Source organism: Catharus ustulatus, chromosome 6 (genome assembly GCF_009819885.2).
Source record: "Catharus ustulatus isolate bCatUst1 chromosome 6, bCatUst1.pri.v2, whole genome shotgun sequence".
In the NCBI taxonomy this organism is placed as follows: domain Eukaryota; kingdom Metazoa; phylum Chordata; class Aves; order Passeriformes; family Turdidae; genus Catharus; species Catharus ustulatus.
The window spans coordinates 35,571,593-35,598,240 of NC_046226.1; the positions used below are offsets into that span (position 1 = coordinate 35,571,593).

The following is a 26,648-nucleotide window of genomic DNA, read 5'->3' on the forward strand; positions in this document are numbered from 1 at the left end:
CAGGCAGTCATCCAGATCTGGATATATATGATTTAGCTGTATAATTTAAACCACTAAGAGTGTACTAAGAACTTGATTACCATATGACTTTCAATAGTCATTACTGACCCTTGATTTTACCCCACTGATTTATCCCTTGAGAGTAAGCCAGAGTGCAAGTCCTGAAAGGTAAGAGTCAATCAAGGTACATTAGAGAGCTGATATAAAAATAGAAATTAAATATTGAGCCTCCTCTTATCGAGGTTATGATGAGATAGTCCTTTTTCTTTGAAAGGAAAACATTTACTGAGCTTCCTCCATATTCTTCAAGAAATATTTGGTGCCCTACAAGAAGCATTAAGACATTTCCCTATCAAACTCGTGTGAAAAATTTCCTAATTTGTCATCATTATATTCTCAATACTTTTTGATAGAGGCTTCCATCTATGTGATGCTTTGGCTTCTGCTCTAGCCAAAACAAGTTGCAGTAACAAAGAGGAAAGGCAATACTGCATGGCATGCCAGTTCCAATCCACACAAAGAGTGACAGAGTGTTAACTCTGTCAATGCTGGTATCACTTAAAGATGTACCCAGGATTCTCTTATGCTTGTCTATGATTTGAGCAAAGAAAACCATCTTCTTGAGGTCAGGTGAAGCCAGTTTACCTTCCCCAGCATTATCACCATTCTGTATGTACATTAATAGCTAGCAGGCTTTCCATAGATTCCAATGTCAGTCTTACTGAAAGTCATTAAGCCTGTGGAAGCGCCCAGATCCTAGTGAAAACAGATCTCAAAGGCTTTGATTCTCAGTTTCACGAGCCACAGCTGTGTATCAGTGGCTCAAGAAGACTGAGGGTTCCTTTTCTAGAGCCAGGGCCAACTGAGACACTTTTGTTGCTTAAACAAAGATTTGTACTGAAAACAAACATCACAGGAACAGATCCACCAAAGAAGTATGTCTGACACAATGTTATCTGACACTGAGTCAGCTCTTCCTCCTGTTCCATTGAATTCCAAATTATTATGCCTTAGTAGAAAGACAAAAAACATCTGACTTAGTATTCAAAGCAATACAAAAACCAGCTTCGTTTGAAGATTTCTAAAATGCCATTATATCCTTCAGCCTTCACGTAGCACCTACTACTGGATCTTCAGTTCTGTCTCATCATCACAAGCCACTATGGAGATAGATGCCTTTCAGAAGGAGAAATCACTGCAGTGAAAACACTGACACCTGCAGCTTCAAAATTTTGTTATTAAGGACATTGTGTATGGTATCAAAACCACTGGTTAGTTCTAAGGGGCAAAACAGAGGACCAAATGAATTCTGAAAGAATGTAAACTAAAGTTACAAAAATTAACAGTTTAATTAACAGCTAGCCAAGATACAATTCTATCATAAATTATTAGATAAAACTACAGAAAGGTTGCCCTGGAGGCAAGTAATAAACATTTCTATAGAGATGAAATACTGTCTTACATGTTTGTAACAGATGCACACGTGCTACAGCCTCCCTTCTTCCTGTTCTCCCCCTTCTATTGCTATCATTACAATGAAAGCTGCCTTACATGAAACCAGCTCACAGCATCTCAGAAGGCAGTCTTTCCAGGCTCCAAACAGTCAGAGAAAAGACAAAGCCCCTACAGAACGGGATTCCAAGCATATTTACCCTCATTTACATTTAATCCGAATTACCCTCCACAGGAGCCTGTCATGACTAGAGGCACATCTGTTCTAAGTGCTTACTCAAGCCACATAAATCTCTGTGGTCTGGTATAAGCAAGCTATTTCAATTACAGAAGTTCCCCTATACACAAGATGTTAGAGAGACATCTGGTGAAAACCAATTTACTTACCATTCCAAGATTACCTCAGCAGTCTAAACATTTTTAAAATTAAGTTGGCAGAAATACATTGTTGTATTAGTATGACAGCTAATGTAATCCAAACTGGTACTACTGTAAAATAAGTCTTAAGTAAACTGTCCCTTAGCCCACAAGGGCAGCTGAAGGTCATCTCTCATGGCATCTTGCAGCATTCACTTTAATAATCATTGAATCAGTTGAAAGTCAATGGGGAACATCACTGACAAACACCCAAAGCCTTAATGCAAGTAAAACATAATTTCGAGATATTATACAGCTGTGTTTTCACTACTCATGTATCTACCAGAAAGACGAAAGAGCAGATACACAGATACACCAAAACAAGATAAAAGATACGGGGATAAAGATGTATAACCTTTGAGGAGCATAAAGCTGTATATCCTTTGATCTACTTGTATCTATGCTTTAAAAAACTCTAAGAGATTGGGTAAACCACATCTAGTATGTATCACTTCTTCTCAGCAACTGCATTAGGAACTTTAAAACTACTGAGCAAATTTTGTCTTGGGAATATTTTGAACTTTGCTATAGTGGTGCAATGCAAATAACTGCATTGTTGATACACTCTTCATTCTCAGCTTATTTGTATTACCTCTTCCTAATTACGCTAGAAGCTCTAAGTCTGAATTTCTCTTCTTCTGCCAGAATATATACATTTCTATCCCTTTTCTTTAATTTTCTTCTTAAACCCATCTACTCTTTTTCTAAACATGCTCCTCTATCCTACAGAAACAGAAAAACCATCTGCAGCAAATCTTTTAATCCAATCACTAAAACAAATATAATGAATCTTTACTTAGGTTTCAAGTTGGTCAATACAAAACCTCAGTCATATACCTCCTATTTTTAATACAATGCTGTACTACTTCCAGTATGCACAAAGGAAGAGAGTTTAAAGAGGTAGATTGCTTTCACCAAAGGAAATTTTTCACAAGGGAAATTAAGAAAAAATTTGCCAACAAAATTAACAGCTGCTGTTTTAGTCCTCTATTCTACTCACATTATAACCTCCTTTCACAAATAGATTCTCCCCCGGAAGGCGGTAACACTGTCAGATTTTTGCTTGTTTCTTTTGGAATGGTTGTTTTAGTTTGCAGATTCACTTTTGAACAGTTTGGACAGTACTCTTAGCATCCAATGGGCCAAAGCTATGGGGAACAGCAAGTAAGGAAAAAGAGACACTAACATACTCTGATCCAGTTGCTAGCAAAGAACTGATACAAAATGGCTCCTCAACTGCCAACATTAAGTGTCAAGGCAGCAAAATATGGTCATAACTGCCTTTTTCAGGTTTCTGAGCCTAGAAGAAGAATTAGATTAATCTGCATAGTTTAGTACTGAACAGAATACTCCTTTGCTTTGCTTGCATTAAAAGCTGACTCATCACTTCAGAAGCAGAACAACATTTCAGGAAGGAACTACTACAGTGTGATCTTCCACAGCAAAAATATCCCACTTTTATCCATCAAAGTAGAAGAAAGGGGCTGCTGTCTACTGCACAAAATAGTCTGAACAGCCAGGCATACCAAAAGCTGGCTTCAGCTTTTTCTACTATTCTACTGTTGTATTCCCCGTTTATTTGGCACACAGCACACCAGGAAAATAAAGAAGTTCCTGATTTAACAAGCAAAAGTTGGTAACAACAATACCAAGGAAATACCACCACAAGAGTTAACCACCAAACTGCCCATCACCCCTGTACTTCATAACAACAGCTTTATCAACAACTTCATGCTCCATTTCCTAGTCCAGAGAATGTGTGTGTGTATAAAGAAAAGTGAAAAAATTGGGAAAAAAATCTAAGACTCTTGCATAGACCAGCTCACAGTTCACATAAAGTGAATTATCTGTGCATGATGCTACTCAGTAAACCTGGCACACAAGAATAGAAAGCTATTAGCTAATGAATGCCAGGCCTGATGGAAATGGTTACAGTAATTAGGTGAAGGAGAAATACAAAAAGAAATAAGAGCAGGACTGAGTGTAATGAAAACCGAAAGCCTACAGAAAGAAATATGTAAGGAAGAAGATTAGAAGACAAGGAAACCTGTGAGGGAAAAGAGCTGGATTTGTCATCTGTGGTACACCAGGATATAATTCTAACTTGATGGATGATTTCTAGCTGCATACTTGATTTCCATATAACTTCTGTCCAGCAGAGACAATAGAGTCAGATTTTAGTGTCAGAGTACTATTCTTGTATTGAAATACAACAGTTCTAGGCAGACTATGAAAAAAATTACTGCCTAGTGATAAAGCAACTTCTACTCATCTATTTTACTGTTATATTTTTAAGATTTATCAATTTTTCATAGAGACATGTACCATTTAATAATGTTTCTAGCATGCTAAGGGTTCATACCAGTGCTTTGAAACAGGTTGGGAGAACAAAGTATCAGGAGTTCTTTTGCCACAAATATAAAAAAAACTGACTACAAAGGTACTTGAAGCAAACCTGAGCTTAAAAGGAGCTCCTGCACCTGGAGACAAAGTGGGTGGTGGATGTCTCAGGTGAGGCCCTGATTGCTGGCTACCAAACAGACACAGCATCTAGATGAGGTAGCATCGAGAAGGCCTGAAATCCTCAAAGCTGCTGGAAGTTGGGTGTTTCTGCAGATCATTCCAGAGCAACTGAAGCACCAAGGGACACAACAGCCTAGTACCAGATTTGTTTTCCCACAGGCTTTTGCTCATCTGCTGCTGTACAATCACAGTTTTCAACACCACTAAAGCCAATTGGAAACTATCAAGAGGGGAACTAATGCTTATCCTATCATAGCTGGAATGTGAAAGACCACTGGCTGGAGAATCATGGTGGGTGGTAATACTGGACATATTTTATTTCTTCCTCCATCCTGAAAACAGAACAGCCTACTGTGGCTTTACTGACCAAAATGCAAAATACCAAAATGCAAACTACCAAAAGTAGTCAGATGGTGAATAAGCATCAGCCCATCTACTTCCTTCATTTAGATAATTCAGGTACTGTAAAGAGATAGATCAATATACTGAGTCCACCAAATCCCAGGCATAGGAACTTAAACAAAAGAACAAAGTAAAACCTTTATGAAAGCCAATGCTGTTTCACTCCAAGATCCTTAAATGCAAAACATGAGCAGGGTTTCAACTCTAAATAATGTAAGCCATTTCCATGGTATGATTTAAGAGCAATCCAGGCCCATATGGGAAGGTGCTACCATTAAAACCTCTCTCTGCCATCAATATAGAAGAAGTTTCAAGTGCAAGAGTTGGAAGTAAATAGGAAATATTTCCATTTCCATTTCCAAACAAACCCAAATTTATCCAAAAATTGCTTAAGACAAATTTCCCAAGAAAGCTAAAGGCTTACTGAAGTCGAAGGTTTGCCAGAGCAGATAAAAGACTGAGTAATACCACAGGATCCAGACTCTGCCACCCACCCACGGCAGAATATGTCCAAGACTGAGCCAATCTGTTACAGGAAGCTTTGTTTTGAACAAAGAATCTTTTCACTCAACCACGTATGCTTTCTAAGGGATGTTTTTCAGACCACAGAATACTTATGCAAGCGAGGAGACCACTGAAGGAGCTTTATTTTAATTTCTTCTCTGACACACATAGACCCTGGAATTTCACAACTGGGACAGACAATTTCAGCCTACAGAATATTTTTCACTCGCCTCCCCACAATACAGGTATTATTTGCACTTTGTACAAATCTCTTTCACTGTCTTCTAGTCTATTTCCAGACCAAATACTTTCAACTACTGCAAGGCTGTGAAATCCATGCAAATGTGGATTAATACTTTTAAACTAACTCAGAAAAATCAGACAAGCATCTTTTGCTTCTTGCATGAGACAATTACTAATTTTTTCTATTTGCTTTTATCTGAAAAAAGAATTAAAAGTTCCACTGTACTCTGAAGAAAAGCAATGCAGTGTGAAATCTTCAGGGTTCTTATACAGAACGTACTATAGTAATACAAATATTAAACATTATCCTCTAGCTTTTGAACAGTCCTTATTTCAAGGAGACAAGTATTCATAGATGAAACAAAAATATTCTTGCATAGAAAACTGTTCCACTGAACTTAATCTGATTGCTCCAATTCTATTTTCCCCTCCCAAGATAAGTGTCAGCTCAGATGCTGGAGGTGGTAAATATTGGATGTTAGATAAAAAGATAGCCTTAATATACTGCTTCATGCTGCTGCATTGTCTCAGAGAGACAGAGGATAGCTATCAAGTCTGCAGTTTGCCTAACACGTCAAAAAAGCAGTGCTATTGCAAAGGGAACAAGGGACTGAGGTTGCCAGGCAATCCTTTTTTTAATTATTAAGTCCTATTGGCAGTACTCTAGCATTCTGTCTTGAGGACAGAACTAAGCATTTGGGAAAGGATTTCAAAAATGCGCTCCAAAATGAGACCTCATATCATAGCAGTCTGCCAAAATCTAATTTGCAATTTTAGCTCTACCTTGCACAATCAGCCAGCACAGCTTTGCTTCACAAGTATCCAGATAATGAGCAATCTGCTCTTGATCCTGCATTCAGAGTACTTAAAGTGATTTCCAGATCTGCACATGGAATAAGCCTGGGCTTTCCGCATGTAGCCTTCACCTACCTTCTGTTGGGTACTCTGCCATTCATTTCATGCAGTAGGACTGCATCTTTATTCTAACATCTGAGGTGCAGAAGGCTAAGTGTTGCATAAGATCCTGGAGAGGACAGAATTTAGAACCCACTCAAAATTTCACATCTTAAAAGCAAAGCCAAAAACCACAAATCTTGCCTCTAGTAATAAGCAAATATTTTCTCTCTTTTGTTACTAACCATTCAGCAACAGTACATTTAAAATACGTATGTACACCTTGGAACTAGTACCTTCTTAATTACTGGGTACAAGTCAGGGTTCAGCCAATCCATAAAGCTGCACAACTGTCCTCTTCTATCAACCTAGAAGAGGTGATGGATGTGACAGCACAGCAGTTCTTGGATTTTAAGCCACGCAGTACAGTAACTCTAAAGAGCTAATGCATAATGGGGGAGGGGAGAGGAAAGGCCTCCAAAGCCCTGATATATTTAGAATCGATCCTTTCACCTACCAGGCTGTAAAAAGTCTTATCGCTTTAGTGATCCGTACAAAACACTTTGAATTCTCCCAGAGAATGCTCAGGTGAGTTTCTGGGAAAAACAGAGCTGTTCAGCTCTGCTTTCAGACTAAATCCTACCATACTGCTGACATTGGAACAACCTCTAGCTCAGGCATAGATTACTGTACTCTTCATAATTAGTTAAACATTCCAAGGAAAAAATATAATTACATCTGTACTCAACACAGGGCATTGCCAAACCGTATCAGTTTGAAAGCCTGCAACAAATCAAGAACTGTACTAGGCAACAATAAAAAAAGGGAAGAGTAAAATCTTCCCATGAATGACATTCATCATTCATCACTCAAGAGACTGTCTGAAAAGAGATTTAATAATAATGCTGGTTCAGTGGGAGCTGTTTCTAGGCAAATATAAACATGAAATTCATGGTGGAAAAAGGTAGCCCAATTTGTTTTGTTTTGGCTTCAATTAAGACATCTTTATGAACCTGTCAATAACACCAACACCAATTCATTCACAGAATTAGCTGGTACTCCAAAACCTAAAAGGTAAGAAAGACTTAAGAACTTCACAGGCAGCAGCATGAACCACACCAGAAGCTGGGTGTTTTATTGGGTTTTTAAAATCAGATCTAATTTAAAGCATTTTTAAAAGGTGGAATATGTATTTCTATTCCTCCAAATAAATGATTGTGCATCTAAGAGCTTTTAACAACATCTACAACAACAGCTACATCTACCAACAGTAAAATTCAAGAGTTTCTTGAATATTGCAGAGTTTGACCTTAAGGCGAGCAGAACAAGTTGCCAGCTACTGAGAAAGAGGGCATTCCTGTGCTGTTGTACATGACAGTCCACACAAGGTAACAACTCATTGAATAGAGCTATCAAAAAACTGCTCACTTTTTGATGTGCTACATACACAATTTTTTTGACCCATCTTATCTTGTGATTAAAGATTATAGCTACACAATAATCTGATGAAGTATTAGCAATACTCCCTGGTTACCAGATGACCATAATCATATCACAACCACACATTATGTGACTGATTACATCAAATAAGAAAAAGCTAATCAATAAACCCAGGGCAAGACTGACAACACTTCAACAAGCAGAAATTAGGCATATAGAGTTCTATTAATCAAAGTTATAGGATTTTTCTTATTCCCAGGATCCTTGAACAATGCCAAGTCAAAAGGAACTAACTGTTCTCTAACATCTTTCCATAGGCCCATACTCATAAAGGAGAAACAACAGGAAATGCAATACTTTTGTGGTAGCTGGACCACATGGCCTGGTTCACATACATCCCACCACCCTTACAGCAATTATTCATACTAGCTTTTCCTTATAGTATACCAGGAACCTTCCAGGAATGCCCAATTTAAGCACAGATTTTGTTGAGATAAACAAAATCTTAGTGGTAAAAGTATTTACCTGTTACTAGTAAACGGACCTGCAGGCACAGTGACTAACATTTGCTACACATCTCAACAATTAGCCAAAACAAAGGCAAGGAGGAAGCCAAGCTCGCATTTTAGATGTTTTCAGTTGAAACACAAACAGGAGACTCTTAATATTTCTCAATGGTCAAAGCAAAATCCAGGAGCCTGTTTCACAACACATCAGAGATGGATGTATGGAAAACTGGGAGCTTGGATTGTAGCTGTAAAAATTATCCCATACACAAGACATAGAGCATTCAAAGCACATAGAGAATTTCAGAGGCAATTTGGAATCCATATGTGCACAAGGTAACGCTCTCTCTTTTGGGAGGGTATTTTTGTTTTTAATAAAAAATGGTGTTATAATAAACAGGTGAGCAATGAAACAATGACTCTAGAAAGCAAAGTGGAAGGGGTGTATGTGGCAGTAATGCAAGCAGTCCATCGGAAGGCTGCGTGGCCTCCGGCTACTGACTTCCCTAGAGGACTCTAAGTGATGCTGCACCACACTGCCATTACCACCGCAATGACTATTCCACAGGCTAGGACACAATGATTTACTGTTCTGTGGGCAAGAGCTCTTCCTTCTGAACTTAAGAAACAGTGGTGAAACCAAACAACATAATTCTGAATTTTTATGCATTGGAATAGTTTCTTTGCTCAGTGCATGAGGCTCTGTTACTATTTCTTTTTCGTATCTGAAAAAAACTTGGGTCTGAAGATGACTTTTCATTAGCTGTCAGACAATTAACAAGCAATTAGCAGACAGCCAGTCAACTTTGGCAACCTTTTGGCAATCAAAGTCATACCAACATAACAAACTATCCTACAATCAGAAAGCAAACACATACCAAAAAGCAACTACCTAAAACCAAGTGATATACCCCCTATTCCTTCAAACGGCTTAAGATTTCCCTTGTCCTGTCATAAGAAAATATATAAAGCCTTCAAAATGGGATATTACTTAAAATTAAAGAATCATCTTGGGTGATAAATCACCACTTCAAAGAGCAAGATTGTTTAATGTCTGATGCTTTAAGAGCAAGCTTGTTTCAGATATGCTGAAATTCTGAATGGAATTTTTTGATAAGAAAATCAAAAGTGAAGCTGCTGACAGAAGTCAGTCAAAATTCAAACTAAGTTTAATGATATGGAAGAAACACCCCCTCCCCACCCAAAAAAAAAAGTGGAGATCAAAGAACTATTCTAGCTTCCCAGAAATACCACAAAGCTGTTCCCACCCTTAACTGGCTCCTTAGAAATTTCAGAAGAACACAGATCTTTCCCAGCTCTGTCACAGATGGGCAGACAGTAAATTCAGGGGATGACTACAGGCACCTGCTGCACGACAGGGCTTAGGTCTGTTCTATGCTTCCATATGCACCATTTGAATAAAATGCTTAACACCACAACTGTAAGTAATTTTTTCTTAGGAGTAGAGAGAACCCTGCAGAAAATGTACACAGTGGCTCAATTATATGAAAAGGGTATTAGCTAGGGTTTCAAATGTAATAGATACAATTTCATTTATTAAAAACAAGAGGTACTCTTTCCATACATGTCTATGAAGGTAACAGTTTCCATCTGTGAAGTTGCCTTTTTACTACTTAGTGTGGGCAGGAGGACACCAAAATGTTCTTGTAGACATCAAACTTATTTCATAAAGACTTCATATTTTTGACTTGCACCTAACAGTGAAGATATCAATCCATATTCAACTAAAACAAACCATTCACAGAAGATGTATTTCATTTTGGAATTCTCAGAAATCTACTAAGACATGAAAATAAGACTGCAACATGAAAGCATCTGTAGAACCTCTCCGAGAGGAAAATAGCTGCACTAATTTACAAAAGCTAATGAAGAAAAATCCCAACAAAGTACAACATATAAACTGTCACCCTACTTCTGTGACTTCCTGGTATTTTAACATCTTAAAAATTGGCAACACATAAGTTACATCTTCTGCACTAATAATACAGTTTTTTTCATTCTTTTCAATGAAAATGTGTAGTATTAATGGCATCAATTTCTTCATCATATTACCACATGCAAAATACTATAGCTATTTGGAATTTTTTTTTAACTACAATACAAGTGACCAGGATATCAGCACAAATACTCTGGGGAGAAAGAGAAATACAAGCAGGGTAACCAGAACTAGGAGTTATTCACCATCAGCAATATCTTATAGCTTGTTGATAGAATCAGATAACTGCACAAGGGCAGAACCTGAAGTCATCTTTCATCAGCCTTACGAGCATATTCAGGCTGTTTGAAAGCCCTGATTTCTACTGTACACAATTTTTAAACTAGGGAAAAAAAAAAAGAAAAAAAGGAGTTTTACTGATTTTTTCTCCCCAGAAATTCATCTCAAGCTGTTGCCTTTCACACCACCCAAACCCCCACAAAACTTCACCTTTTTACCACTTTCCTCTTAAAGGTCAAGGGACTACCCAACTAAGGTCAGCTCAATCAGTCACCCAGTGAAAAGCATTCAGATATCACTGAAATAGCTTCACTGTATTTTACATGAAGCATTACTCAGCCATTTAATCACAGTGACAAAGGAAACCCATTCTGGTACAAGGTACAACTCTGGAGAGTTAGTCAGCAAATTACACCAGACTACCAGAATCAGCAATAACTGCGCAGACTTCAAAACTGCTCTGCCAACATTGAGTACACCCTGGAAGACATCTCTACACCTCTGACAGACAGAGGAGGAGGTTTACAAGTACTTTTGCTTCTCTGAAAAGGCCAACGTAAGAGTGTCAGCTATGACTGGATTAAAATAAGAAAACAAGGAATATTGTAAGTCCTAGGACAATATCTACACTATACTACAACTATCCATAAACCATCTGGAAAGTCAGTTCTACTGGCATCTTTACAAACAGATAAACTTAACTACATTAAATAAGCAAAGTTATAGCAGAGTTTGGAATTCTTCTAGAAAAATAGAGCTTTGAATCTCAGGATACCACAGGCTTACACTGGTGGTCCAAAAAGTAGGAGAAACACAGACTTCAAATAACCTGAAAGGAAGAACTATTGACTCGGCTGAATCTGAATTGTTGGAGTTTATTTTGACCTCTGTCCTTTCCTCTTTCCTTGACCTTGGCAATGTCACTTTACTGCTAATCTTTGCTAACTGGCATGAAAACCCTCAGCAAAATCTTTCAATGTAGTGCAAATAACAAATGTGTTTTGCTGAGACAGTCAAAAAAGGTCAAATATGCTTTTGCTAGCTCTCCACAGTATTAGTTAATTGGCTTTATTCCTATAACAATGTTGGCATATCTAACATTGACAGACAAACAGGACCAACTTCATTATTTGCAATACTTCACTAAAACCAACAGGACTGTCCCTTTTTGATCCTAAGCATAACATGCCAGGTACTTTTCTCTGGCCAGAAATAAGACTTGAATCACATGAGAGATAAAAGAAAGGGAAACTCTGAAGAGCTGTTCTAAGTGCAGTGATACTGACTTCAGTGGGCATTTCTAGTTGCTTTTTTCTCTATAGCTCAGCATTTAGATTATTTAGGTGCTTTCACACTGGGAAAGGCCTACTAAGAATTCCATAACATATGCTCAATGGCTCACCAACCAACGAAAGTTTGGAAATATCACCACATGAAGAGAAGCAGCACCAGCCACTGAGGATTCTGTCAGATTAGTAAGATTAATTTTCATACAGAATAACTTGAATCCCTTAAATCAAATGCCCAAAATAAAAAGATAACTACTTATCTCCTCACACAGCAGTATAAAATAGTTTCTAAATTATCTTTTTTCTCTCATGTAGTTAAATAACTGACATATGAGTTGGTAATGCCATTGGAACTTTTGTCTACCAGACTTACTACCCACTCAACTCAGACTCAACAAAATAATTTCAGGGTCTCTAAATCACAGGTACAATTCCTTCTCTAAAGACTCTTCTGTACTCACTTCCTAATTGCATCCCCAAAGCAATAAAACAGGCAGCTTCAGAACTTCCAAGATTTACAATAAATCTTCCTCAAACAAACATGGTACTAAATGTACAGAGCACTTTTCCTACACTCTAAATGTATTAGCACTAAATGTAAAGAAGAAAAAAAATTAAGAAAAACTATAGTACAGAAAAATTTTCCTTCTTTTAACCAAAGAAGATGGATAACAGACAATTGATTTGAAGTGCTTTTTGATGAGGAGTATCTTAAGAAAGAGAGACCTCCTGGAATCTTTAAATAATCATCTGAAGTTCAGTTCAGATGAATTAAACTCAAGTTAATCTCCCAAAGCAATCAAAACCCTATGTTCTTTATTACACTACCAGAAATGTCAACAATTGTTCTGAGCACTGTTTTGGTACATATTATCTGTGTCCACCAAGCTGCAACAGTTTAAATCAGAAAGCATTTTTTTTCCCAAATCCTTATATAATGGGGTAATTTCCAGACTTGTATTAGAGTGCCTACTTTACATGTTCAAAATGTAATATGTGACCTGCTTAAAAGATTCATCATGAAGTAATGTCCTTATTCTGTGCCTGCCTAAATAAAAGCAGATATCTGACAACAAAACATTGCGATTTTCTTCTCTTCTAGTAGAAAAACTGATTTTAAATAAGGCAACTCTGCTCTTTCCCACTGCCTGATCTTGTTCCCTAGCTCCCAACCTAACTCATCCTGCAGCTCCAGATGTACAGTTACATCCCAACTGGTGCTTGAAGGCAAGATGAGATGTACAAGAATCACAATCTATTACTCAACACAGGCAGTACCAATCAGTAGATCAATACAGCTGATGTTCCCATGACTCTATAGCATTTGTAGATGTTTAGTACATGTAAGTAATGTAACTACAAGTAAGAAATGCATCTGCAAGGATCCTTTCCAAATTCTTGCAGGCAGAAGCTCTTCCCTCACCACACATCACTCACTGCCTATCACCTGGTGGGTGGTAACTTGTACTAAGAAAGTGCTACAAGCTTGTAATTCTACAGGCACAAAGCTAACGAGACAACCTGTTCTCCATTATCCACAGTAATTGAGAAAACTAAGTTCATCAGAAAAACAGACAAAATGCAAGCTATATATTAATCAGGATGCAATAATATACTTAGTATACTAACCTTTACAAAACTAGTAAAAAGCTTTCCACAGGAAACACAGCAGAGCAATTTCTAAAATGCTTATTCTATATAAGAGAAAAAGGATTTCAGCAATGCAGTGACAGAGTAATCAAGAAAGACATGACTTAGGCAGCTCAAAGTTGTTTATCCTACAATCCCTTAACCCCACAAAAAAGCTCCACCATTGTCATAATCTAATAGTTATAATGCTTGCTCTGTAGATATACTCAGAAAATAACATGTATTTCAAACGTTTAAAATAGCATATATATTTTTTAATTTCTTTTCAAACACACAGTATGAAGAACTCAGTTTTGCTTAATAAATAGCTGTTGCAATATGTCAAGCCTATACTAATTTATCTTATTTCAAAAGAGAAAAACAAACCAGTAATTTTTCCTTAAAATATCTTAAGTCCTTTCCTCCAGTACCAGCTCCTGCATTTGTTTAGCTTCCCAAATGTAATACTGCTTGCTCCAGCCTTATCTGGGATAGAATTTTCCTATACCCATCATTTCCCTACTAGATCTGATGCTCTCTGGGTCATAACCACCATGTAAATTCTCTATCTGCCCCCTTCAAACACAGAACATCTCTGAATCCTTTCAAAGGCATTCCCACTCATTCTTCCTCTTTCTTTATTATTGCTTCCTCCCAAATGAGGGAAATTATAATAATACACGTAGCAACTTCTCACCGACCATTTACAGTGGGGCATAATCACACTGTGCTGATTCATTGTGACAAGAGACATTTATTCTTGCTGCTATCAGTCCAGATGTTTTCTAGCATCATATCTGTTTGGATGGTAACACTGTGCACTGGGTGTCCCTCTGGTTGTGTTGTTTCCCTTGATGCTTCTCCCTTTTACACCTAGAAGCCTTTGATCTGAATAAAACAGTGAAGAGCTAGAAGCTAGAAAACCATTTTTTATCTTGAAAATAACTTTCATTCTAAACCTCAAAAATATTCTACTAGCATTTAGTAAGGAAATCTTAATGGCCTGTTAGCAAAATAAGCAAGCAAATAGTTTCTTAAGTAAGGAGGAAAAGCACAACACTGAAAGGCAATTATTTCTAATTCACAGATGCAATCATTTATTAATGTTAAGCATATCATTCTTTAATTTTATGGCATTTATCAACATGCCCATATATTTGCCATCTGTAAGGGAAGGGTTTAGATATCAGGAAATCTTTATCAACATTAAGATTGCCTTACTCTAACAAAATGGGAAACTTCGTTACTATGAAAACAATACTGTAAAAACTAACTTGAAGGCTCTTAGAGTTCCTATTTGCAAACTCACTGACAAGAACTAATAATATCTTTTTTACTCTTTCACAACCAACTAAGCAAATTCATGGTCAGGAGATTTGAGGCCAAAAAACATACGAAGATACTGCAAGACCTGGAAATTTACAGCATTGCAATGATTAATGCTAGTGCTAATGAATCTATTTAAGATATTAAAATTCTCATCCATCAGACTTCTTTGCTAATGTCCCTGCCCTCAAAGCACAAGGAAAACACATACTAGCACCCCAGCCACCCAGTTCATAGAGCTCCTTATTAACTCAAACCACAAATGACAATGAGTTCATGCTAACACACCAATATAAACCACTGCCAACACGCAGGTCTGTGTTTGCTCTTGCCATAGACAAGCAGAGAGAAAGGCTAAACAGCGGCATACAGGCATCAGGGAAGAAGACTATGATCTTTAAACCATTGCAGCACTTTGCTCCCATACTCATAAATAATTTTGTATGCATGCATTTCACTTTGAGAAGTTAAAGTTAGTGAAAAGAGACACTACAAGAACAACACCCAAGGAATACACAGTAATGCTGTCAGTACTACAGAGCAGCTGAAATCCCTGTGATTTCCACCATCCTAACTACCAAAGTTCAGTCCCCCTTGCTCTCAAACAGGTGATCAGTATTATGTAAAGCATCACAAGTATCAACTGTAGTCCTGGGTGTACAAGGACATTTTATTCACACGAGTTAGTATTTCTGCCAACACCAGCTCTATGATGGATAAAGAGAAGATCCAGTTCAGCTGGGATGGGTTAAATCTCCCATAAGGAAAACAGGCTTGCATCTCATCTATACAGCAAAATCTCGTAAGTATAATGAAAGCTTAGGAGCATTACCTTTACAAAGAAGCATAATACCCTTTTTATACCCTTTTTAAGTTCAATAAGGCTTTTTAACATACAGAAGTCTGCTGAAATGCCAGTAAAACCTAGACACTATATGAACTACTAGCAAAGCATGCTTCATTCACAGTTGCTTTTGCATCCAATCATTTAAGTTGCTTCTACAGATTGAAAGCATTTACATGTTTCCTGTGATCTGTAGCACCATACCATATAAAAATAAACCCTTCTGGGATTGAATTAGAGGATACAGTGGTTCACAAAAAAGGATCATTAGTAATATTAATATTACTCCCCTCTTTTATTTGTATGATTTTTTTTCTCCAAAACCATGTCTCAGCACCCTGACTGTTCAATATGTAGCACTTACTGTTGCTGGACTTGAGGTCACGGTGAATTATGGGAACAATCGCTTCCTCGTGCAGGTAGTTCATTCCTCTGGCAATCTGCACTGCCCAGTTCACCAGGATGTCAGGAGGTATCCTTTTACCAGACAACACCCTATTGAGCGATCCTCCGCGGGCAAACTCCATGATCAGGCAAAGATTAGGTTCCTTCAAACACACGCCCCTGAGGGCAATGATGTTGGGATGTTTCAGCATGGCAAAGAGCTTGGCCTCTTGGCGGACATTCTCAATGGTCTGGCTGATGTCCTCATCAGGGTCATAGCGAGCTGCCTTGACAGCAACCTCATCTCCTATCCATACAGCTCGATACACTTTTCCAAAGCCCCCTATGCCAATGATTTCTTCCAGAACAAGTTCTGAGAAGTCGATCTCTAGGACTAGGGAAAGAGGAAAAAAAAGATGTAAGCGTTTAGCAAGTATGCAGCCTGCACATCAGCTGAAGGTTCATGCTTACCAACCTCACCCTTGTCCTTGGAGGCAGAGCCAATTTTCACTCCAAAACAATACAAAGGAAAGCAGAAGGCCTTTCTGACAACCTTTTAGTGCTGAATAGTATGGTAAAACAGACCTTGCAGTGTTACAAAACCGTTATGAAGTACTCACTGTAAATGATAGCCTAATGGTACCTCTTAAAATGGCAGAGGTAAAAATAGCCTCCTCTTACCACAGTTAAACCCTTATAATACTGATGCCCCTGCCCCTACCCCCCTCAAGGATAAACTCTCAGTCACAGTACGGGATTCTGAAAATGAAAAACAAACTCACCAACTAATCTTCGCTGTGTTCACAACACAGAGCTTAATGTAAAACAGCTAAAACTGAACACCAAACGCATCTGCTTCTCCATTTGTCCCTTATTTGAATGTCTCTTGCTGAACTGCCACAACAATCTTTCAGTCCTTCCCAAATCACACTTATTCTTCCACACTTCTCCAGGCTTTGCAGATTTGTTCCCCACAAGAGATCTGTTAACCGGTTCTGACGTTACTGACAACAGTGTGACAAACAGATGGATCAAACCACATACTGAGTGTACAGAGCAAGCAATAAGAAAAACATTTCTTGATTAGTGCATACTGCATTTTTGTTACAAAAACTTCCTATTCCCATACATTGACACCTATACTTTACAGCTGACAGTGACTCTTGGCTAATTGGCATCATATAGGAAAAAAAAACCAAAACTACAGATGCTGCTGCCTCAGTTCAGCACACAAACTGCACCTGGAGCAAAAGCAAGGAGAAAATGCATCCTGTACAACTGTACACTAAACACAGTTTATACGGGTGGCCAAAGGAATCCCTCCAACACTGACTAATGAGAATGAAAATTCCACATAGTGATCAATGAAAATGTTGACACAGCTTAATTTACAGCAGTGGTAGGCTACCACTGAAGCGCTCTGTCTGACATTTGCATGGTTACCAATTAGAGTCAATGAAATTTTAAGAATTTTAAAGGAAGAATACCATAATTCAAGATTTAAACAAAAAGTCACCAAATCTTTTAATACTTTCCTGCTTTTGAAACGCCAAATCTGACATGATTCCCCTGCTTTGTCTAGTAGAAAGGAAATTAAGTTTGTAAGGGAGCAGGTTAGATCTCACTTAAATAAACTAGTCTCCTTATTCCAATCAAATGCCTTTCCTATGTATAAGCCTATAGTACAAGATTTGGCCATAAAACTGTATGGAATAAATACAAACTCTACTCTCCACAGCTGCAGTCTTTTATTTTGTTTGAGCTCTACCTTTTCTGAATATGATTTTTAGAAGTTGGCTTACTTTTCTAAGTTAGTCAAACCTAGAGTTAGTTTAATAAGGATGCCTTTTCCTGCTTTTCCTAGCGTTCCATGAGCAAAAGATTAATGGAAAACAAAATAGAAAACTATTAAAACTAAAAGACCAAACTAATAGACCAAGAAAGTCTCCCAGAAGGAGAAAAGGTCTCTTCCAGTCCAGAACACAAAAAGAATTTATTTTTCTGCTACTGTGAATATATATTTTGTGTAACATTCTGAGCTTCAAGGATTTGCACAACAAAGAAGATTTCAGTACTAGAGTAGCAACCTTGGTGTTCAAAGCTTGAGACAGAGATTACTGGAAAACGTGAAAGGAACAGATTCTGACCAGAAAGACTGACATTTTAGAACAAGATTGTAATGACAATAACTCCAGATGTGAGGCTACCCTGTCAGTGAGAATACATGAAGAGTCACCCTTTTATTTCTCACTAAGAAAAGGCCTAAAGAAATCAGATGTTGAGTCCTATCTCTTCAGTCAATAGAATTTCAGCACTGACAGAGTCCTCAATTAATCTGCTCCTAGGGACAAGGTCAGTTGAAAGACTGAAAATGAATAAGCACGCACCCCACACCACCAGAGTGCCTGCCTGCCCTGCTGACTCCGGACAGACAGCGTTCAGGTGCTGTTCACAGCGGGTGTTCTGCTCGGGCATTTCACGGATTAAGAGGACATCACCGAGGCGCCGAGCGAGACGCCCGCTGGCCCGCAGGTGCTGAAGGGACAGCTCCGGCGGCAGCGGGGACGGGACGGGAACCGGACGAGACGGGGATGGGACGGCCCCGCGGGCAGCCCCCCGACCTTCCCCCTCCACCCATCCGCCCCGATGCTGGGGAGAAAAGCGACAGGAAAGTGGCAGGCAGGAGAATAAGATGGGCAAAGGAAACCGAAGGGCTGGAAAGTAGAACCATTTTCCATCAAAAAACCCACATCCCTGCTGGAGGTACAAATTAACTGGGGTGAGATGTAAAACCAGGAGACTTCAGCTTCCACATGAAATCTAATGCATGCCATTGAGTGTTCTTTTATCTGGAAGTACAACCCTAGTTAGTTTGAAAATGTGCATTTCTATACGGCAAACTGGCCAGTTCACTCTTGTGAGTAGCTTACTCAGGAAAAAACCCTCATTTTAAAAAAATGTTTTGTTTAGGGTTTTTTAAAGGTATTTTCTGCTTAATTAGTTTATTCATTTTCATAGTTTGAGTTATACAGCTATATTAGGGCACAAAATAGTTGGTTTTCTTCACATTTCTAAACACATTAAACTAAACTTCAGTGTCATCTGGCAGATGTGTTGGGACCATACAGAATTCAAGAACTGAAGTGCTCTTATTCTTCTGTGGGCCAGGAAGGAATTACAGAGCCTGTACAACATGAACCAGTGGCCATGTTGACAACTGCAAAGTAGGTGCTGTTTAATCAGCCCTTATTAGACCATATGATTAAACTGCTTAATTCAGACTGAAGTGTATAAGAGCCCACAGCACAGATGAGAATCCCTCAAGCTGGCCCACTCCTGACAGCCTCACAGGCTTCTTTTATCATTCATGGTATCCTCACCAAAGCAAGATTCAAGCACACTACATGGATGGCTCAAATTACCAGCTAAACCAGTACAGCTCTCAGTAGAAGCAGAACCTCTAGCACTTAGACTCCCAAATTTCCATTAAATATAAACTTTAGGAAAGCAAGTAAAAATAGGTTCTGTGCTGAGGTGCATGTCCAGAACAACATTTTGCATCACTCCTGCAAAACTGGACTTAGTGAACTATGAAGTATTAAACAGTAGATGGTGATTCCTATTCCAAACAGCTAGCAAACTAACATCATCAGCTCTAAAAGTAGATAGTATTCCTTGCAAAGGATTTCTAATATTCAACTTGAAAATCCAATTCAATGGCAATCAACTTTAACCCCTGTCCAAACTGCATTGTTTCTTTTAAAAAAAAAACATACTACTTAAGCATTATACAAACCTCTGGAGGGCAATAAATTCTACTTTGTCATGAACATGTGGTGGGTGACTTGACAGAAGAGAAACAGTGTAGCTCTGTTGAGGCACGGGAATAGAAAGGCAAAGACAAAAGGGGGAAGGTATAACTCCACAACTGCTTGTGAACTGTCCAACCACAGAAGAGGCAGCAAGACAGGAGAATCCATAGTTACAAAGCCTGAACTTGAACACTCAAAACAGGATGGGAGCTGAGGGTTCAAAAAGTCCTATAGAAATTATTTTCTTAGGTATCTCAAAAGCAAAACTTAATAAGCATCCATTCACAACTCCTCCCGTGTGTGGGGGAAAAAATAACTTACCAATGCTCTTGCAGCATGAAAGAAAGGAACAGCACCTAGTCCTTTCACAAGCCCAAGGGCAATGCTACAAATCACTGAGTTTTACCTAAATACTTTCAAGCAGAATATAAAGTAAGGAAAAAAGCTATTAGTTGTATTCCTTGGAGACACAGCCTAGATAGGACAAAGCATCTTTTCACTCCTTTACGTTCTAGAAAAGCCTACTAGTCTGAAGATTTTTCTCTGCCCCTCCAAAAAGAAGCATCCTTGCCTGAATTATCAATGATGATAGATAAACAGGATCTAGAAAGCCATTCCATGCTGTTTCTCTTTCCACAATTGTACAGTGACTAAAAAAATGTAGAGATGAAACAGCCCTATTCTCTATCTCCAACAAAGGCTTCAAAACTGTGCTGAAATTCGGGGAAACAAACCAATTCCTCAGTGCCTTCAGCATCACAACACAGTCAAGTGACCCTCAGGCAGGCCCAGATATCCAAAATGTGGATACAACTCATTCACAGGTATTTTAGAACAGAATTTGTAAGAGGGCAGAGGAACCTGGTAACACAAGTCAACTTAAGAATTTTTCAGTCAGAAATAGTAAGCGGGATAATTCTGAACAAGTATTAGAGGTGAATCGACACTTCAGAAAAAAACTGCTTCCCTCCTAGCAACCTTTCTTTAAGAATATTCTTAAAGGCAGAATGGCCAGAGCCCTGGTGACCCCACCACAGCCCAGCCTCCAGGATTCTGTCGCTTGATGAAAATTTATCAGCCCCTGGAAACATAGGTCTTAACAATGGGAAACTGCTCCCGGCGTTGCTGAAACGCTAACAACACACTGAGCGAGGCTCTGCCTCCCGGGGAGCGGCGCGCTAGGCTGCAAGACAGAAGGGCACTGGAGCAGCAGGAATAGCTCCGCGGGTGGGAAAGGGCACACGCCGGGGGCCTGGGACAGCCCCAGGGCGAGGGGGCTCAGACGCCGTAGCCCCTCCGCTCGCCGCCGAAGGCCATCACAGGCCGCCCCCCATCGCCGGCCGGGCCCGCGGCCTCCCACGGCCGCTCGCCACCGGGATGGGCCTTCCCTTCTCCCTCAGCGGCAGCACCGGCTGGCAACAGGACCCACAGAGAGGGCCGGGCCAGTCAGACCGGGCCAGGCCTCCCCCCAGGGACATCGGGGAGACCGAGCCTCGGCTCCCCCCACAACCTGGGCAGTCCCGCCGGGCTCGTCGCCCTTCCATACCCACCCCAAGCCCGCGACAGGGGGGCAGGACCGGGCCTGGCTCCCTCCCTCTCGGCGGAGGGGCCGCGCCGAGCCCCCCGCCCCGGGCCCGGGCTCCCTTACGCTGTATGGCGGGGGGCGGCGGGTATCGGGCGCGCAGCTCCGGGCCGCCCCCCTGCACGCCGCTGCTCACGTAGTTGCTGGGGAAGATGCCGACGCGCTGGTCGATCTTTCCCGTCCACCAGCCCTCGTCGCCGGACACGTGCGAGTCCCGGGACAGCACCTGCACCACGTCCCCCGGCCGGAGGCTCAGCTCGTCCTCGCCGCATGCCTCGTATTCGAAGACAGCGGTCCAGAGCGGCCCGTCGCCCGGCGGCTCCCCGCCGCCCGCGCCCTCCTGGCTGAGCTCGGTGAGGGGCTCCATGGCGATGCTGCTCCATAGGGGGAGGCGCCCGCGGCAGCCGGGCGCTGCGGGGGGCGGCGGGGCCGGGACCGCCGCCTATTGTTCATGCGGCCCGGCGCCCGTAGGCACCAGGTGCCGCCGCCGCTGCCGGGGCTTCCCGGCGCGGGGCTGCCTCAGCCCAGCGCGGGCAGGGGCGAGACCAAGCAGCGTGTGCCGTGGAGGAGTCGCCGCATCCCCCCCATCCACCGCCTTCTCCGCGCCCGCCTCCGCCTCCTGCCGCCGCCGCCGCGCATCCCGGAGCCACCTGACTCTCTGGCAGCTTCGGCGGCGCGAGGGGAGGACAGGGCAGGCCCCGCCCCCGCGCCGCCATTGGCCGCCGCCGCCGCCCGTCAGCACCGCCCTCACCTGATTGAGGGCCCGCGCCCCCTTGGCCACGCCCCCGGCCCGCCCCCGGCCCCGGAGTCGCGCACTCACCGGTGTGGCCCCGATTGGCCCCCGCCCGACCAGCTCTCGCTGCCCATTGGACCACGCGCGCCGAGCTCCACCTTCCCCCCCGCTTCTCATTGGCTCGGGAAAGGGGCACGACACGGGCCAAGGGCGGGGTGGGGCGGCCCGAGGGCGGAGCGGGCGGGCGCCACCCGGTGGCGAGAGGCGGCAGCGCACACTTGGGCCGGCCCCGCCGCCCCCGGGCTCGGTGTCCCCGCGGCCGGCCCGGGTCCGGAGAGATGGTTCGCGCCGGACACCGGACAAAGGCTCTCTTTGGTTTTCTCTTAGGCCATGGTCTTCTGTAACCGGTCCGAACCTAAGCACAGGTGGTAATGGTTTCTGCACGAGGTTTTGGTGGGGGTATCCCTGCTGAATGTCTTTGTTAAAAATTAACAGAATTTACTTCTCTCTCTTGCAATCAGCATGTAGGTGCTCGGTCCTGAAACTCCGAATTCGTTCTCCCTGCTACTAGGACTTTCTCAGCTTATGGAGACACCAGATCCTGTCAATGGTGCATTGCACTCCATACTTTTTGTTGTTATTGTTGTTGTTGTTGTTGTTGTTTTGTAAATCCTCATTTGAATTTCAGGGGTAAAACTGGAAATGAAAATTCTCTGTTCATGATTCATCCTAACAAAGCCCACTGATGCCAAGTGAGAAGCCCAAGTACCCTTACCACACCTGATGTCTTCTGACATACATAAAATGTAGGGCTCAGTTACTAATCTTTAGTGTTTAGTAAATACAATTACACATTCTTCTCTCCAAGATGGATTTTGAAAAAATTCTCCATCCCAGACTGAGACCTTTAGTTTCGTTTATGTACAGAGTAGCTGCTAGTATTTCTTTAATTTTGTGCCTTAGGGTTTTGTCTATTTATCTATCCTTCCATTAGCATTATGCTGTAGCACCTCCATAGGGAGCACCAGGGTTTAGGCTTTTAATAGCATGATGAAGATCTTAGACATAATATGGTCTGAGTTCATTCAAAATCATCATCATTGTTTGTAAAATATTTGAACTTACTTGAATTTACTCTGGGAATACAACTCAACTGAACTGAACCTTAGTAAAAAGTATTGCAGAAAACCCTACTTGGAACTACAATTATTCTATTTTCTCTCTTCTCCCCCCAAACTTCAGAGCCTTTATTTCCCACAGAAACCAAACAAACATGGTCTAGAAAGAGCTGTATATTAGTATCCTTATTTTACAAATAGAGAGCAAAACATGCCTGGGTGAAATCAGAACTAACATTTCACTGTGACACATGCAATATTTAGGCATGCTCCAGCACAAGCTTTCAATTGAACTTGTCTAAGAGCTGAGCTTTAGGTTTTCTTCTCTCTCTCCATTGCTTCTTGTCAGAGAGGGCAGAATTGAGGATGCACCCTCTCCACTATTCCTTTGTTACTTAAGAGTGTGTTTTCACAATTAGTGTAAGCTTATCCAATACTATTCTGTTGATGAAAGGGACTTTCCTGCCCCTTGTCGCATGCTTGACCTGCTTTCCTGATTACAACAGTAGTGACTGTGGCTGTGGAGTCATTTCAGCTCATTTATCTAGCTGAAAGCTAAGCCTCTGAGTAAAAGCAGCTAGTTTTCAATCAGCTTTTTAGGTTGATCTGACTTGCATTAGGACTGTACACACAGATGCTAAAGCAGCACAAGGAAGCAGGACAGGTGAAAGGGACAGCCACCTGGCTTTTTCAGCAACATCCTATCTTTCGATTATTTTGTCTTGATCATGAAGAAAAAGGGTAACAAACAGCTGTATGCATGGTTTTTTGGAGTTCAAGGAATAGATGACTGAGATAAAATGTGAAGGAATGCTGTTAATGTTCCTAGTTAATTGCCATTGCATGCAATATTTTTCTGTCTAATTTTAGATAGAAAAAATATTTCTTCAATTCACACAGTGAGAAATTACTATGCTTTATGTGAATATGGTGCTTTAAATGTTGTAATATAAAAAATGTGAGTGAGACATAAGAAAATAGAGGCCTCTTGCATTTCAGCTGTTTGCCACTTATTTTGATCACTGCTATAGAGTACTGATAGATTTAAAGTAAAGAGTTATATTACTGATAGGGAAAACTATGATAGGAAAAAATTTGCTACTGTAGAGGCTCAGGTTGCCTGCTGTAGTGACCTGCCAAGACAGAACCCTGCCATCTTGTGGAATGCCTTGCACTACTTTTTTATTGTTTATTTATTTATTAATTATTTCCAATTATTATGTTTGTTTCTACAGAAGTGGTGTGACTGGCTCAGGAAGCCACTTGTGCCTGGAACTGGGAGAGTGTCCAGGGAAATATTCTGAGAAGCCATCATAGGATTTTCCCACTCATAGACTTCTCTTGGCATCTTTTACCACCCATATCAGAGACTGGTTTCTGAATGGAAAGATCAGGCCAGATTAGGTAGGCTGTTCTTAGCATCAAGGTAAGTAGAACTGTCAGTAAAAGTTAAATTCATATTCCAGTAACTGGCAAAAGGTAGATGAAAAGAACATTAAAGGCTGTCTGCATGCAGTTTTATAAAATGACATTTTAGCATTGGCAAGATACAGAAATATTTTTGAAATGGTGTATGCCTTTCTGAGGAACATATAGCCCAAATGCTGGATTGAAAGTTTTTTCTTTTGCATTTTCTAATAAGACTATATCTGTTCCCGTTATTATTCAGCAGATCTGAATAAAGGGAATTAGATTCTAGATATAACAGATCCAGTTCTACATACTCTGTACTTCTTAAAGTTTGGACATGAATTTTGTTATAATGTGTTTCAACAGAGAAGAGTCTAATCTGAAAAATGCACATGCTACTCTGAATTTAGTTCAAGCTTTCTTCAAACTGAGAACTTTGAACCAAAGCTTTTAATTCAGGCTCATTTTTGCATCTACATTTTAAAAGTGCCAACAAATTATTAGAGGGTAAACAAAAAGGCCAGTCTATTCTCAGTCTTTGTTTTAAGAAGCAATGGAAAGTATTCTGCTTATTCAGTATCATTATTAATGCAAATTTAGGATTATGATCTCAGCTTTTGTCCTGTGTTTTCTAGAGGCTTGTGAAGACTACCACTGGACTTAGCAGTTCTATAACTTATTAAAACTTGGCAGTCCATAGTTATAAACCTACACTGGGTATCAAAATGTTGGCAGTCTAGGCTCCTAGTATCTGTGTTCTATAAAGGGAAAATCCAGAATGGTATTAAAAAACAAAAGGAAGAGAAATGTCCAGAAAAAAAAGGAAAGACTGCTGGCACAGTCCAACTACACCACAGTACCAGAAACAGACTGTAATTCCAACTACAGCTACAATGACAGCACGCCTCTACCAGAACAGTAAGAAAGTATAAAAGATTAAGGAGATGCCCCTTGGCACATCCTATTGCATCTCACTCCTTTTACTTTAAAGTACTGTGGCACTTTATATTGCATATTAAATTAAGCCAGCACTCTCATTTGGCTTTTACATATTTCAGAGGAGATACCACAGATCTGTTCCATGCCTGTAACCCCAGATATAACCATATATACCACTCTGGAGATGAATTTCACTCCCGTAGCCAGATTTGTTTGATGGATTGCTGATAATTTCATCTCAAACAATGTAAGTTTTACTGACAAATGGATTCTTCTATCATTAAAAATTGCCTCTCTATATGGCTGTAAAGCTGGACTGTTTTTTTCTTTTTCCCACTTTATAACAGTACTCCTTTGCCAACATCACTTTAGTGTAGGTTTGTTCTTGATGAGGGGGAGAGGGGTAAGCCACTGGCAACAGAAGCTTTATGAACTGTGCTGTGCTAGCTAGGAGGCAGGCTGCAAATCTGGGTCTTTAGCATCTGAGTCAGTAAAAAGAGAGCTCTACTCTGCTTCATAAAATATATATGCTAATCTCCCAGATGGCTATATGTTCTTTCTCCATAAAACAGATGACCTGGAAAAATAAAAGACTAAAAACACTGCAGAGTGGGATTTCTGGGCCAAAATCTGGAAGCTTGCAGTAGATTTTACAGACTTGGATTTTAAATTTAGTTTGGATCTGGTTTCATAACAAAATATAGCAATGGCTATTATTATAGGTCACAGCATAATTTCACGTGCCACATGAATCATTCATAGATCTGCATCCCTCTAAGAAAAATATAACAAAGGAACACTGTCAAGTGAGATTTCTGTCAGCACTGAAAGATATACACCTAACAGAAATAATGGTTAACTTTGGCTTAGTAATTATTAAAATTTGCAAACTGTGTGTTACTTCAATCCAAGCCACACATACAGCTCTTGTTTGATTAGTCATAGATGGAGTTGCTGCTCCTGTA

General features: G+C 40.5%; 1 protein-coding gene across 5 annotated transcripts in view; it reads right to left on the bottom strand.

Annotated features, from left to right (window-relative positions):
* MAP3K9 (mitogen-activated protein kinase kinase kinase 9) overlaps positions 1-21,879 on the bottom strand; it is a 94,676-nt gene extending 72,797 nt beyond the window's left edge. For 4 of the 5 annotated variants that reach the window (XR_004418193.2, XM_033062232.2, XM_033062233.2 and 1 more), the window contains exons 1-2: positions 21,550-21,878; positions 16,070-16,483 (exon numbers count right to left, since the gene is read on the bottom strand). Coding sequence is in view for 4 of the 5 variants with exons in the window: in XM_033062232.2 (XP_032918123.1) it covers positions 16,070-16,483; positions 21,550-21,850 (715 nt within the window). In the remaining variant the exon portion in view is untranslated. Of the gene's footprint in view, positions 1-16,069; positions 16,484-21,549 lie in introns of all 5 variants that reach the window. The other variant, XM_033062231.2, reaches the window with a different exon arrangement.
* Between the last annotated feature and the right edge of the window lie 4,769 nt (positions 21,880-26,648).